This window comes from Schistocerca nitens, chromosome 3 (assembly GCF_023898315.1).
Source record: "Schistocerca nitens isolate TAMUIC-IGC-003100 chromosome 3, iqSchNite1.1, whole genome shotgun sequence".
NCBI classification, from domain to species: Eukaryota; Metazoa; Arthropoda; class Insecta; order Orthoptera; family Acrididae; genus Schistocerca; species Schistocerca nitens.
The window spans coordinates 516,864,479-516,881,303 of NC_064616.1; the positions used below are offsets into that span (position 1 = coordinate 516,864,479).

A 16,825-nucleotide genomic window follows, 5' to 3' on the forward strand; every position below is an offset into this window, starting at 1 on the left:
TCACTTGACAACACTGACGTCGAAAATAGCGGTAGTTGCGGTCAGTGAAATGCATGCTAAAGGACGTCTGGCTCGGTGCTGTCCTTGAAGCAACCAATTTGTGACGGTTTGTTGTGTCACCGTAGTTTCAACAGCTGCTCAAATTGTGCTGCAGGTACAGTACGATGCGCCAGAGCCATACACCGAACACTATGGTCTTTCCTGTCGGTAGTACCACGTGCCCGACCAGAGACCAGTCTTCTCATGATCACCACCGTCAGAAATCATATACAGTGGCTACATTCCAGGCAAATGTTTCGGAAATATGGCAGAAGGAACATCCAGCTTCACGTAGCCCTATTACACGACATTGTTCAAATTTAGGGAGATGTTGATAATGGTGTCTTTGCCGCATTAAAAGCATTATTGGCTAACATCAACTAACTACGTCCAATCAAAAAGGTAAATAATGCTTGCGACCGTTACAGCGTTGATTTAAAGCAACCGTGATTTGCATCCTTATAGTGGCGCTACTAGCGCCACTCTTATGCGACTGGCGCGAATAATGAGTAGACTTCATCTTTCAGATTTGGAATCACTCCTACCAACTTACGTTTACGTCGCACAATCCCTTCCTGGTGTTGCGGTATTTCTCCCAAACCGCGGTCTGTCGCTTGGCCTCTGGTATAATGAAGGTAATGCAGGATATTCTCTTTCTTGTCATTGGAACGAGGGAATAGAAATAATGCTCCACTGTCACAAAAATATGTGAGGAAATTTAAAGATTATTTGATAACCAGTAAAGGTGAAGTGAGTTAACAGGGCAGAGACATCTCAACCTGAGCAAAGAGCTGCAAGCATTATTTTAGTAACGGCTTCCAAAAGACTGAAATATCACCAATTAGTTCTGTGATTTTCATCTTCTCTGTATCTAATTTTTCGGTTTCTCACATTTTTCAGCTCTTCACCCACCTCAGAAAGGGAGCAAAATTGTTGTTAGCTTGTTTACCACCAATGTCGTGGCTACTTTCACTGTAAACGAAATAAAGTTAAAAGTAAATATAATAACATAATTTTCAAATTGGGCAGTTGTCTTTCACCTTGTCCTGCGGACACGAAAATTCATCTCCAGCTGACTACTCAGCTTTATTTCCTTTCTTCCACATGTTGATGGGCATAATGTGTTAATAGTGGAATCGAAAACTGATGCAAAACAATTTTGGAACTATCCGCAAACTATTATAAGCAAAACAGTCATTTTTACAAGATTCTTATGGCAATCTCCAGTATATTTTTTTCATGCATCAAAATGCTATTGGCAAAATTTACGGTGCTTTCAAAAGCAGTATTTACTGGACAACATATGGGCTTAATCACTGGTTAAAAGGTAGACAACTTTTCATTTAAGAACAATGTAAGTACAAGATGGTATCAGTTTCAGTACATATCTCAAGTTCGAAATTCATCCGGCCTGAAATGCACAACGATTGCTGCGGCCGAATTTTCTTCACAAGCCTCCAAGAACTGTAGGATAGAGGTGTTGTGCACACACATTCAACGCTTAGGAAGCGCTAGCGCTTGTATAGGAATTATAGTTAGTTTCACGAATTATAGCTTCCCTTATCTGAACTTTTATCTGCCTGAAATTGATCATCGGAGCTATTTAGTAATTGTAAGGAATCACAGTAATAGTTTGAAAGTGGTATAATAAATTCGGAGTAACAAGTGATGTACCCTACCATGGCAGAGACAAAACAAATACGATACTGTAATTTTTCTGATTCACAAAATAGAAACTTGAGAAATAAAATGCAGACAATACATACAATCTAGTACGAAAGAAGTTTCTTTGCAATACTGACACATCGATATTTGACGGCCAATTCTGAAGAACAGAATTACATATACTAATTTTCTTTATGTGGGAATACAGCCACCCAGTCCCAGAATAACAAACTTAAGTGCATCCAAGTAAGGCCAACTGCTTTTGTAATTGTTATCTGCCCCACTTGCGCTTCTAATCTGCTCAGTTTCCTTCAACTCTTGAGATACCTTAAAAGATTACAGATTACTATTAAATTTTTGTTTCCAAACTTCCTACTTCCATCCTTAATCACACATAACAATGCCAGTAGAGTTATTTAATTTCGTATAATCAGATTGTATTAAAAAGAGCAACACAAGTATTTATTTGCAGTTCAGTTTCTATTAACATTAAATTCTTGTACCTGGTTTCTTAAATTATGTACTTTCCTCTGAACTTCCTCTGCCGAACAAGGAAATTTCACTCCCATTTGTTGCAAAAGCTCGTATTTCTCTATTCTATCTCTATATTCGACACATTTTACGTTCCATATGCATTCATTTGCTTCGTAAAGTGTGTTAGTTTTATAATTTCTTTGCACGGCCATTGTTTCCGCGTCTTGCATTGCACAACGAACAGACAGGGACTCTTGGAACAGGAACACTTTTCGAGAGCAACTCGCGATTCCACCCGCGATTCGGCAGCTGCGAGTCAAATTGGGCAACACACTTAGTGACGCCTGTTTACTTGCGACTTTTCCCCGAGATGTCCTTTCGAGGTAGCAACTCAGCGAGTTTACTCTCAAGTGGACACCCACACTGATTCCAAAATTTCAGTTATTTCCCATGATAAACTTGAAAATTCTTAGTTTATTTTGTATTATGGTTTAAAATGATGTTTTTTCCTTCCATACTTTTACTTATTTTTTTTGGTAAATTGCTTTTTGGTGCTGAAAATCGATATATTGTTCTTCCATTTTTTTCTCAGGGTTGGCAATACGCGCTATTCACTTGTCATATTTGTTTTTAATTTTCACGAGCATGACGTTTTGTAACCCTCTAATTTACAGAGTTTAGGTTTACTTTTGTTGGTTGTCTCTGTGTCTTCATACTACGTTTATTTCGTGAATTTTATGTACAATCTGATAATTTAATGGAAACAAGAGAAGAATCATTGGAAAGTGAAGGTGGTGTTTGCAGTGGAGACAGTGATGTAACTGCTGTCGAAAATGTGAATCCAGGTCTAAAAATGATTTCTTCGTGAAATTAAAATCGTAACGAGTTACTTTTAACCACGACTTGCTATCTGTCGATGTTGTTACCAAGCTGAAATTATTTCAGGCCCTATGGGAATAGATATGACAGAGGTTTTGACGGATGCAGGCATTTACTCCTATGCGGCGATATGTGCCTTATCGTTACATGAACTTTTTGACAATTGGTGGGATCAGGCATTTAATCATAAATGCATGAAAACCATACTGGAACACTTGAAACTTCCCAAACAGGTGAGTCAACAATGTCTCGTCTAACAACCACCAGTAGTAAGTGCAAAGAATTCTGTTTCCATCGTTCCAAATTGTGTTATGTAAATGACTGTTCCGTTTGCTGAAGCATGCATACACTTGCGTTATATCCTTGCATAAGTTCCCAAAGACTGTGTTATGCATTTCCACATGATACGTTTATGCTTTTAACTAACCAATAATCTGTTGTCATGACAACATTGCTGATTGCTTGTGAACGTTTGTGTGGTACAGATCCGACAGGCATTACACCCTATAACTGCCATCTAGTAATGTTTCTCTCTCTGTTCAGATTGTACATCCTACATGCGAGAACCTATCTGTATGGTATTACTGTGTTGTTTTTATTATTGTAAAGTAACCATTAGGCCTCCTCTAATTTTACTTGAAGTTTCAGTAGTCCATTTAATATATAGTTAGAAAATTGTTGGTATTTTTTACTTGTTTCTGTTGAGTGGAGGGTTGTAGCTGCAGATTTTCATTCCCCCTACTGTTCCTATATTTATATTATCATGATAGGGAGGGAAATGGCTATTTGCTGTAGAATTTCATAGCATAGATGGAACAAAATCTGGATTAGATTGTGATAGTGGCCCACCTTAATCTTATTTTTTACAGGCCAATCTGTGTCATAGCGTGATTTCTGTGTTCATTTCATATGTGAAATAACTAATATTCTATGGAAAATAATGTAGAAAATCAGAACAGTACTAGACTTCCTTATAATACTTGCGGATAGCATAAACTCTTCATAAATTGTCATTTGTTGAAAGAGAAAGTCACTATAAAACTTCCCAGTGTTCACATATTTCCTTAACAGACTATAACATATTCAACAATTAGTTAATTAATTGTCAGTGCTAAGTCAAGATGAAGGAAAAGTGATAAGTGTCATATGGCCATTTACCACTGCTTAAGCCATTTTGAACACTAAGACTCCAGTATACTTGTTCGGATCAATATATAGTGGAACTGCCTTATTCAAAGCACTTGGTCCCCATAATAATTAGGCTGTCCTCAAAGTCTCGACATTAGTGTGTTGTCATTAAATAATTGAACAAGTGATGTTAGAGGGCATCGTGACCAGTTTTAATATAAAGAAGAAAGAAAGACACTATCTGGGCCATTTTTTATGTTAACATGGAGTACCGGTTTTGAATATCTAACGAAAGAAGAGAAATGAGTACAGCTGTACAAAGGTGGTTATAATGTGCCATTAAAAAATGCACATTGAGGCAGTATAGAAATAAAAAAAAAGGAAATTGTAAAAGCCTTTACAAATGTCTGCTTGTGTCTGTGTATGTGCGGATGGATATGTGTGTGTGTGTGTGTGTGTGTGTGTGTGTGTGTGTGTGTGTGTGTGTGTGTGTGTGTACCTGTCCTTTTTTCCCCCTAAGGTAAGTCTTTCCGCTCCCGGGATTGGAATGACTCCTTACCCTTAAAACCCACATCCTTTTATCTTTCCCTCTCCTTCCCTCTTTCCTGATGAAGCAACCGTTTGTTGCGAAAGATTGAATTTCGTGTGTGTTTTTGTGTGTCTATCGACCTGCCAGCACTTTCATTCGGTAAGTCACATCATCTTTGTTTTTAGATATAAAACAAGTAGAAAGATTGATATGTTCAATAAACTAGATAAAGAAGCAGTAACTAATGTCATACCTCAATAAGAAACTTGAAACTTATAACTCAGGACAGAGGCATGCAGAGGAACTATGGCTCAAGTTAAAAAGAATGGTTGAGTACATGCTGAATAGCTATGTACCCAGTAGAACAGTTCATAGTTGGAGGGACACTCCATGGCATACAGCTATTGTAAAGAAATAGAGACTGAGACTGTTGCATAACACGTAAAAAGTGAAATGTGTGCCTTTAGGCAGATAGATGCTGAATGATACAAATTTGGCTGTCAAAAGAGCAACGTGTGAAGCCTTTTAGTGAGTACCATAGCAGAATACTGTTGAGGTATCTCTTGCAAAACCCATAGAAATTCTGGTTGTTTGTAAAGGCTGTTAGTGTTCACTCACTCACAGATGAGAGAGGAACTGAAATTGAGGGTAGCAATTCAGAAGCATAAATGCCTAACTCTGTTATCAAATTTTCCTTCACAAAGGAAAACCCAGGAATATTGTGACAATTTAATTCTTGTGCCGCTGAAAAGATGAATGAAATAGATACTAGTGTCAGTGTTATTGAGAAGTGGCTGAGATCATTACAACTGAACAAAGCCCCCAGGGTATGATGGAATCCCTCTCTTCTAACTTATCGTAGATCTGTTGAACAAACGAACCAAGTGGGGTAGCACAGTGGTTAGCACACAGGACTTGAGTTCAGGAGGATGACAGATCAAACCAGCGTCTGGCCATCCAGATTTAGATTTTCTGTGATTTCCCTAAACTGCATAGGCCAATGCCAGGATGGTTCCTTTGGAAGGGTACAGCCACAGTGAGGTACCTTCAACAGATTTACATTGTTCATGGAACATGGATTTCGAAAACAATGAACATGGGAAACCCAACTTTCACTTTTCTCACATGACATAATGAAAGCCATGGATCAAGGCAGACAGGTAGATTCAGTATTTCTTGATTTCTAAAAAGCATTTGGCTCAGTACCACTTCCAGACTTATAATGAAAAGTATGATCATATAGAGTATCAAGCAAATGTTATGACTGGATTAAGGATTTTTTGGTAGGGAGGACACAGCATGTTATATTGGATGGAGAATCACTGACATATATAGAAATAACTTCAGGAGTGCTCCAAGGAAGTGTGTATGGACCCTTGCTGTTCATGTTGTATATTGATGACCTTGTGGACAGTATTAATAGTGACCTCTGACTTTTTGCAGATGATGCAGTTATCTGTAATGAAGTACTCTCTGAAAAATGCTGTACAAATATTCAGTCAGATCTTTATGATATTTCAAATTGGTGCAAAGACTGGCTTGCCAGGAATGCAAGTGTGTACTTCAAAAATGAAGGTTACGAGCTACGTGACCAAAATATCGTGCAAGTATGACGCTGATATCCGGCAGAACACCCGACAACCCAAGATGTCATTAGATCGCCGGGAAAGCCTGAAGAGTTATATCCCGGGAATGCCTACTTACAAAACTTCAAGAACTGGCTTTAAATGATAACTGTAGGAATACTCTACCACCCCTTACTTACCACTCTCGTTGGGACTATAATAACAAGCTTAGATTAATCACAATGCACACAGAGTCATTAGTCATTGAAATAGTCATTCTCTTCATGCCCCGTATGTGAATGGGATAGAGGGAAACCCTAATAACCGGTACAATGGGATGTACACTTTGCCATGCACTTCACTTTGCAGAGTATAGATGTAGTGCAAAATTCCATTATGCACAGCAAATATTTATGTCAGAGCCAAAATGTTAATTTTCCCTGCACTGATCCTCTATGGAATGGTCTTGGATATGAAATAAGCAAAAGAGGTGTGCAAAAGTATCTAACAATGCCTACTTCAACATTAAGGCTTGCTTTGAAGCTTTCTTAACACACTGGAGATTGACACTGGAGTTGATATATAAACTGCTGTTTGTGTTATGAATTGAGCATCTTTTGTTCTTATCTAATTTTTTTAAGGTGACCAATTTTTGAGTGAAATTATTGGTTATATTCTTTCATATAACCCAGTTATTCATTGAATCTGAAAATGTTGAATTTAACTAATAAGGAGACAATTGAGCATATATTACGACTGGTAGCCATCAGAATGTTGTAACTGCTCAGCACATATCTTATTCACAAGGGCCCTCTGTTACTCTTTGTTGCTGCTTTTGATTTTTGTATTCCACATGCTGTTAGGGCTATATTCTGTTTGCAGTCATGCAAGCACTCTAACCACACTTTTTTGTGTATAAAAAGTTCAGCAATCCAAGTACCATGTCAGTGGTCATTTTATTAACATCTACTTTCAGAATTTCCTTTTGACTGCTTTCTGGTAGAGTTAGTCCTGTTTTGTATTTCAGTCACTGCCTCCCTACATTTCTTGCTGGTGACACTATTGGATTCTTATTTTTCTGGTATCTGTTTCTATTGTAATGTCAAGTTTGAACTTTATTTAATAATGAAGTAAATAGTGTACTAGTTAGTTTACTGCATGCTAAGACAGTCACTTTTTAATGTCAGAATAGTTAGATGTTTTAATCACAAACTCACTAGCCTAATCATGCCAGAAGTATTAAGATTATTAGAATGTTTTAAACAAAAGCTTCAGTACTATAAAAAATTCAATGATTTTTTTAATGGCAACATTGTCTTCTTTCATTTATTCATGATTTTTTTTCAACCAGGGTAGGTGTTTGCTTCAATAATTATCACTGCTGTAATCTTTTATAGGTAGAATCTGTGATGATATTAATGATTGAAGGGAAATGCAGTCAAAAAGCAGATGCATATGTGGACCTGCTTCTTAATGAAGAACGATTACATGGAAATGCCCTGCCAGTTGTTCAAGATCTTATCGTGCTTGCAGTTAGGGGAGGTGTGTCTAGTTATTTCCTTAAATGTGACATATGCTATTAGAATTCTTTGTCTCACATTTTAGAGAAAATTCTGAATACTGCCATTTTAATTGATTTGATGAAACCCAAGATATCCTGGAAATGATTAATAGATACAAATATCATTCGTCTCTTATAATAACTGCTATGTAGATGTATAATTTTCCTGTGCAAAAGTGTGTGTGTGTGTGTGTGTGTGTGTGTGTGTGTGTGAGAGAGAGAGAGAGAGAAATGAAGTTTCTCAATAGTTCTCCTTATTTTAATTATTTCATATTGATAATGTATTTCCATTGTTTCAATGCGCAAAGGATTGGCAACTGGTATGTACAAAAGGCTTTGAATGAGAATTTGCTGCATGTGAATGTTTGAATTTACAAAATGCTATGTGCATGTGTCAGTTTTTTTCTACCCTTTTTTTTTAGCAAATTTCTAATACCTTATGATATCTACATGTTGATCATATTTTAAGTGTCATTTAATACTTTCCCCACAACTCCTTTTTCATTCCGTTGTTACTGTTATAATCGTAGTATATTCGTTAGAAAGTTGCTTCATGCTTTTATAGCATTGAGATTGAGTTCTTTAATTAAAATAATTTGTTGAGCATTGTACGATTTTGGTTTTTTGTGGTTTTACCAAAAAATTCGAGGCAAATGCTAGGATGTTGTACAAAAATAGGGCACATTCTTCACACACATTTTGCTGGTAATAATTTGTAATTATTTTTGTACAGACATTATTGTTGATTAATTCATAGTATTCCATAATAATTCATTAAATTTAGTCAAATGATTCTTGATTTTATGGCAAATTTACAGGGAGCTTATAAAAAAAAAATTGGTACCAATAGGACAAAATAACCACCAAACAGGAATTTTGTTGCAATCCAATAAGGTGTCTCTTCTACTTGCCTACCGACCAATGTAGCATGGTGGTTATGACATTGCACTTGCATTCAGGAGGACAATGGTTCAAACCTGCATCCAACCATCCTGACTTATGTTTTCCGTGATTTCCCTAAATCGTATCAGGCAAAGGCTAGAGTGGTTCCTTTGAAAGCACACGGCTGATTTCCTTCCCCATCCTTCCCTAAGCTAAGCTTCTGCTTCATCTCTAATGATCTCATTGTTGATGGGACATTAAACAATAATCTCCTCCTTCCTCCTTCTGTCTGCCTCCAGTGGCCAGTTTCAGTAACAGTAGGTAGTACTGCTCTTCTAGTAGCAAATGTGGAAGTGTGGAAAGTGGCTCAGTTTTTCCCTTGTTTCTTTTCTCATGTCCTTTCGGTTCTGTGTGACCACATGAACCACACTCACTCTGTCACTGAAGAGTCACTACATAATTCATAAAATAATGATAAAAACTGAAGCAACACAAGAAAACAAAATATATGTGTTGGTTTATACAAATGAGTAATGCATTATAGGGGGGAAAATCTGTAAATTAGTGTGAATAACTCCTGTCCAGAATAAAAAACACGGTGTCTCAAAAAGAGTCATCTGATTTGACATGTCTATATTTCTGAAACTAATAAACATTTGCAATGAATTTTGTTTTTTGATGAACAGGAAACTCGAAGATTTTTTGCCCCCATAAGTGTTCAGAATGGTCCCTCATGAGATGTGCAGAATATGTCAATGTGGTATTCAAATTGTTCCCACACTGCAGCGAGCATGTCTAGAGTTACAGCTTCCACAGCTGCTGTTATGTGATGCCTCAGTTCATTGATTTTTGTTGGTAATAGAGGCACATAGGCTGAAACCCCCACAAGAAATAATCACATACAATCAGGTCCCGTGACGTTAGAGACCAGTAATGTAAGGCTGAATCATTTGGTCCAGTGCGAACAATCTGTGGTTTAGTAATCTTTTGATTTAAAAATTCCCGCACTTCTAGATGCCAGTGTGGTGGTACCCCATCCTGTTGGTAAATGAAGTCATTCAAATCAGTCTCCAACTGTGGGAAAAGAAAGTTCTCAAGCATATCGAGATATGTACTTCCTGTAACAGTGTTCTCGGCAAAGAAAAATGAACCATACATCTTTTCCTGTGAAACTGCACAAAACACATTAAATTTTGGAGAGTCCCTCTCATGTTGAACAACTCCATGCGATTGTTCCATTTCGCATAGTCTTACATTATGACGGTTCACCTTTCCATTTAAATGGAATGTTGGCTTGTCACTAAACACCAAGCATGGAAGAAAACTGTCATCCTCCATCTTGCCAATAACAAAATTAGTGAACTCCACACATTGTTGTTTGTCACCTTCATGAAGACCTTGCAGTAGCTGAATTCATGGTTTCATGTGTAAATGTCGATGCAACACATGCTGGATGGACATCGGGTGCACGTCGAGCTGTGGAGTTGCACGGCAAACAGATTTCTACAGACTATTTGTGAAACTATGTTGGATCCACACTATATCTAGCACAAAAGCGGTGCTGAACAGTTATTACTGACTTGCACTATGCAAAACATAGAACACAAAATGCTTTCTGTTGTCCTGACAGCATTTTCTCTAGAACTGAAGTGGGTTAACATTGCTGCTACCTAGCAGGAACCATGTAAAACTCGAGAATGTGCTCTTTCCAACAGTTCATTATTCACTCACATATATCAAATAAAATAATAGTTATGATTTTTTTAAAAAATCGGATTACTCGTTTTGATACACCCTGTATGTATGTTCCAAGGAAACCTTTTGACTTTATTAGGAAACCTGTGTTTTATCTCAAAAAAAAAAAGAAAACGGTTCTGCAGGAAACCTATTGAAAGTAGAACCTTCAGAACAGTGAACACCTCTCAGAATATAGTTAAAACAGTGTTATCCAGTACAATTTCTGATGAGTTGAGAGTTGCCAATCTTTTGAATAGTTCTGTATTATCACACACACATCTTGTGAGGAAACTACAGATCATTCTGACTGTCCATTTCTTGGCAAGGAGTATGCTTTGTGAAGGAAGAGTTTTCCACCAAAATAGGATATAATATGCGATAATATATTGAAAGTGAGTGAAACATGTTTACACTGATTTTTTTTTAACTTCACCTATCCCATCATTGACACGTGACATGCTTTAATTTCCATTGTTTGAGCAGTATGTCATTATTTTAGGCAAGAAAACAGAAAAGTTCAAAATCTATTAAACATATACACAACTTCAAATATTAATTTTTTTAACATCAAATGTGGAGCACCACAGGGCAGTGCTTTTTACTTTACTATTCTTAATCTTCTTCAATGAGCTGCATTAGCCAAAAAGCACACTTCGTCTTATTTGCAGATGATGCAACCATAATGATCGACAAAGTACCCACCTAAGTGCAGTCAAGAGAATACTGTGACGAGCACATTCAAAGAAGCTGTAGAGTGGTTCACTTCAAATGGTCTGTCCCTCAATTTTAACAATACCCAGTTCATTCAGTTTCACATAGCACATAAAAAAGAGGAAAATGTTGAAATCAAGTGTGATTGCAAAGATATACTGGGAGTTGGGTCTTCTAGAATCCTGAGATTACACATTAACAACCACCAACTGGATAATTCACATCCTCAATCTATATAAGAGACTGAATTCAGCAGCATTTACCATTCACTTGATTTTATCCATTTGTGACCGGTAAATAATCAGTGCTACCTACCATTGATATTTTGATTCACTGATGACATGGTATCAGATACAGCAGAAACCAGTCCATCATCAGAATTATACGTAGAGTACATCATAGATGCTGTTGCAGAAATGTATTTAAACAGATGGAGATACTTACCATGCCATGACAGCACATTTTTTTGCTTATGTATTTTGTCAATAAGAATTGTACAAGTTGCAAAACAAACAGTGCATATCATGATCTTCACAAAGATATAAAAAAAGTCAGTGTGTGGTACAGAAAAGAGTACGTTATTCAAATATAAAGGTATACAATAAACTTCCAGTTAGTGGCAGATCAGTCATTCGAGAGCTGACTAAATTCAAGAAACAACTAAAACTTGTTCTTTTGAATAGTGCTTTCTGTTCTTTACAGGAATTTTTTTTTACTGTGTGTAATATTTTGTGAACTATGCTTAATTTTAAGCATTATTATATGAACTTCCTATACAGCACTAGTATCTCACATATTGACAGAACACATTATATATGAAGTAGAGTCCTTATGATCATTTACTTATGGTTATTACTGTAATAATCTGACACATTCTAAATCCTAGTGGTAGACTCTCATCAAGGTCCCTGGAGCTCAAAAATAAATAAATAAATGTGTCCTGTATGGTGTACCACTGTAAAAAAGGCAAAAAATAAGACCAATTAGACATGTATTTACACATAATGTTGCTTCAAAAACTGTACTAAATGGCAAGGATGAGACCAAGAACATTGATACTTGTGAGGCTAACCAGTGATCCGGTAATGCATGTTGTCTCAGTGCCTGGGCTTGTGGCTGATGGTCCTACTGTGTCACAGTATAAGTGCTATATTTTACTTGTTGATTACATTCTCATTCATGCACAATGTGTAAGTGAGTGCAATTGAAAATAAAAAGCAGCAAAATGCACACTATATATGTGCCTTGGCAATGTTGCTAAATATTTTTCTAAGCTGCGTGGCATGGGTAGAGACTGTTCGATCATCATTTGTTCCGGTGGGTACACCGAACCTCAGGGAAATGAACACACATTCCTGCAAGTCTGCAATAGACTGAGTTCATGAAATGAAATGAACGAAGCAGTAACGAGTCCAGGACGTAGCAAAGTCAGCATAGAAGTACAACAGTTCCAAATCAGTAACCTCTTGAGACTGGAAACAAACTGCATCAACTTGGCTGTGCAGTGGCACAATAAAACAGCTACACTGTGTCTGTTGTGTCCACATCCATGTTAGGAGAGGAATCCGAATCACTACAGATACAAAAAAGTTACTTGGCAGCAATTTCTGTGACATGAACAGTACAGGGAAGTACCAACATTGCTAGAACTTCACAGTTTGTTAGGCAGAGGTGGAAGCTAGTAAGAAACGCCAGTGAGGAGAGGGCATGGGGTCAAGGATAGGTATCACAAAATGGACTAAATGATGTTGTTTAAGGTGCCTGGTACCTTACCATAAAATCGTTCATTCATGTGGGCTTTCACTCAAGAATTGTCAACCTGGTGAATTTACTTATGATTTATTAAAATGACCACAGCCTCGAAAGAGCACGATAGTGCAGTGTGTAAGGTTGCAGGCAATTACACTGAGGTTTGTGGGTTCAAACCTACTATTCAATGGATTCTTTTTTCCTTTTTGCTTTTCATTATTATTAGTTTACTTTTGATGAGAACTGGTAACTGCCTACATTATGTTGATTATAAAAAAGATGACAGAGAGAGAAAGTGCAGTTGAGTTCATATGCATTAGGCACATACAATCTTTTTAAAAATTGTATTATGATTTAACAGTTCTTAGAGTGATGGTTGATGTAGAAACACTAGTAAGATAAATTGTTCTCACATCATGAACATTGTATGAAGGACATCTTGTCATAGTGTCATTTAATTTTCAATAAATTTTAGAGCAAACTTACATCATAACATTTTGCAACATGGCTTTTCATATTTTAATTTCGCTGCCATAAACAAACATTCAACTTAAATACAGTGGTCTTCACCCCTATTTTCAGCCATACACACCAACATTTTGCTAGCAATAAAAATAAATTGTTTTTATAAGAGTAACAATGATCCTGTTATCTACATCACATCAATGTGACGCTATATACAATAGAGTATCTCACCATTGCTAATGCAGCTACTGTTGCAATGGATGATTGGTAAATTTGCATTCAGTCCATTTTGTGATACCTATCCTGACCTGCATGCTCCATTTGTGAGAAAAATTGTCGTTTATTTGAAATATGTTTTTAAATTGTGCTTGAATGAATGAGTTATCCTGTATGAATGAGGTGACGTAGTTTAAAAAATGGCAAACTACATTACATTTTATGAAAATATATATCATAATAATTAAAGTGGCCAGTGGTTTATGTAGAAGAAGCACGAATTTATGTCACCCGAGGAATATTGTCAAACAAAAGTTCCAGTCTGCATTTATTGGTTGTGGTATGCAGAGTATTGACACACAGACACGTGATGCGTGGTGGCAGCACACAGTTGTCAGGATACTGGAGTGTACATTGTTAATGACTCCTAACTCTGTTTCTCTACTATAAAATCAATGGTGCTACCACCCTGGTTAAATTCTCAGTTTGGTTTCCTGGGTAATACTTATAGTTCCATTTATAACTAAAAACAAATGTGAATTTTGAAACTTCCTGGCAGATTAAAACTGTGTGCTCGACCGAGACTCGAACTCGGGACCTTTGCCTTTCGCGGGCAAGTGCTCTACCAACTGAGCTACCGAAGCACGACTCACGCCCGGTACTCACAGCTTTACTTCTGCCAGTACCTCGTCTCCTACCTTCCAAACTCGCAGGAGAGCTTCTGTACAGTTTGGAAGGTAGGAGACGAGGTACTGGCAGAAGTAAAGCTGTGAGTACCGGGCGTGAGTCGTGCTTTGGTAGCTCAGTTGGTAGAGCACTTGCCCGCGAAAGGCAAAGGTCCCGAGTTCGAGTCTCGGTCGGGCACGCAGTTTTAATCTGCCAGGAAGTTTCATAGCGCACACTCCGCTGCAGAGTGAAAATCTCATTCTGGAAATGTGAATTTTACTTGTTTTGAGGTACAGGAGATTGAAAGGTTTAGCAAGCCATAAAAATCCACAATGGTAATTTAAGAATTCATTTTGCATTTCATTTATTGTTACCATACTTAATAATGTTGGGATATGAGATTCATAGCTATATCCCTTCCGTCTTGGAGGATATTGCAAAATTGTTGTTCTGGAATTAAAAAGACTTATTAGACTTTCACATATGTGTTACTAGTAAATCATACATGCTGGTAGCCAAAATACCTTTCATGGTGAAACAAATCAAGAGAGAGTACAAACCAAAGATTCAGTTGATGAACTGTTAACAAAGAATCTAATCAAAAATTGTTTTCATCTACATCAGAGTCCTCTTCAGGCTTGGTTCAGGTGTTAACATCTCGCACAATTTCACCAGTCAACAAATTGCAGTAATATTCATGGCATTCTCTCAGAAGTGCCTGTGTCACTCCTAGAGAACATACATGTAAAAGGCCATCCTTACCTTTTCAAGGTTACTTCAGGGAAGGACGATCAGATTTTCTTACACAGTGGAGTGAGCAAACATTGTGCATTAGAATTTTGGAGATATCCTTGTGGTTATTCTTAAAGTTAAGGAAATTGTCATACAGCATAGTGCTGGAAGATGATGAAAGGGTGGTGATTCTTCCCACATCATCAAATGATTTTACCTGTGCTTCAGGGATGTACAGTGGCACATACTTGCTTTTATTCACTGTCTTGGAGTGAACAACACTCCAGGTCTTTGTGATCTATTAAAAAAAAAAAAAGACTGGACAGCAACTTTGTATTGTTCATGGACATGGTGATATGCAGAAACATAGAGTAGTTCTGCTAACCCATATGTAATTCTGATGTCATCCTCATATGGGTGATGCCTAATTACACCTTTAGGTAATTTTAGACACATGTGGTAATGTTAGTTGACACTATATATAGTAAAATTACACACTGCCAGTTTTCTAAAGAAGAATATTTGACCACTAAGTTCTTTTGGAGTGTTCACTGGAGCTTGAATATGGAAATTTACAGCCCAACACTCAGATAGCTGCATGCTAACATTTTGTCTTTGTTGCATTTCTTCTGAGTCAAATCTCTCCACTGTAAATGTCACATTCTTATTGCTTTGACAAATCCCTTTCATGTCAGTGAATGGAGTACAAAACATTTATGGCACTGATCTTTCTTTGCTCTAAAGAACCTTAAATTGCACTCTTAGGATATTTGTCTGTTTTTTGGACGATGTGCTGACTTGCAGTGCTTTTCTTGACATTAGGATTTACAGTCGTTGCACATTACTGTAATACTCAGTCTTGAATCAAGATACCTTCTTGATGACTTCTGCCTACAGTAAAGTGATTTGACAGAAGGATAACTCAAATTGTGCTGTCTTATATGATCATCACCAACCTCTGACAGTTATGTTGCCAGTGTCTGCCAATTTTGTCTTTCTCAACATCATCATTACAGTGTTTTGAAAGAACACATTTCACCCTAACTTCTGTCACATTTGAGGCAAAAAAAAATTGGGGGGGGGGGGGGTGAGGGAGTCTTGGCCACTATGCTTTTCTTTTTCCATTCCACGTGAATTAATAGAAGTGAAACGCCTTAAGTTATTTTGTATATTTCTTGTTGCTGAACCTGTCAGTCACTAATGGATATGATTTACAATGAGCTAGCATTTTTAAATCTTAATTATCATATTGCTGAAAGCACTGTGTATGGTTTGGTGGTCTGCATTAACTAAAATAAAATGTGTGAGCCTTTATTCTGAGATGGATCAGGATACAAGTGTTGGCCCAGTTGCTGTGTTCCTCTGACTCCAATGCGGTGTTCTCCATTCAGCCACTTTTGTTTCCCTGGTAATTTCATTTATTCATTTTTGTATCAGTTTTTCTTGTTCTTGATTCCTGCAAAATGAGAAGTGTGTATGAGAATGCTTGTAAACAATTCGCTATTATTAAAACTGTATTTAGATAGTATGGTGAAAGTCACAATGATATAGCTGAAGCATGTAAATACAGGAGGTCATGTTACTTAGTTCTACTAAATGTTTACATAAGTTCCCTCCATTCTGATTGCTGGCTTCTGTATGTGACTAACAGTGATCAACAACAATCAGCACTGGAGCTGATTGTGCGAGTGCAGCTCGAATGCTGGTATTTCTCAGATGAATCCTTAAGGTTTGATATTGGGCCAAGTGAGCCTCCTGTCTAACTGAATCATCTAAATAGTGAAGAATTTTTTATTTGAAACTGAAGACGACAGATCTGTTAGTTCT

General features: G+C 37.1%; 1 protein-coding gene across 1 annotated transcript in view; it reads left to right on the plus strand.

Annotated features, from left to right (window-relative positions):
* Nucleotides 1–2,815: 2,815 nt before the first annotated feature.
* LOC126249642 (transmembrane and coiled-coil domain-containing protein 4-like) overlaps nucleotides 2,816–16,825 on the plus strand; it is a 135,289-nt gene continuing 121,279 nt past the window's right edge. Inside the window, exons 1-3 of the mRNA XM_049951320.1 lie at nucleotides 2,816–3,023; nucleotides 3,124–3,290; nucleotides 7,677–7,821. Coding sequence (XP_049807277.1) covers nucleotides 2,936–3,023; nucleotides 3,124–3,290; nucleotides 7,677–7,821 — 400 coding nt within the window. The 5' untranslated portion in view covers nucleotides 2,816–2,935. The remainder of the gene's footprint in view (nucleotides 3,024–3,123; nucleotides 3,291–7,676; nucleotides 7,822–16,825) is intronic.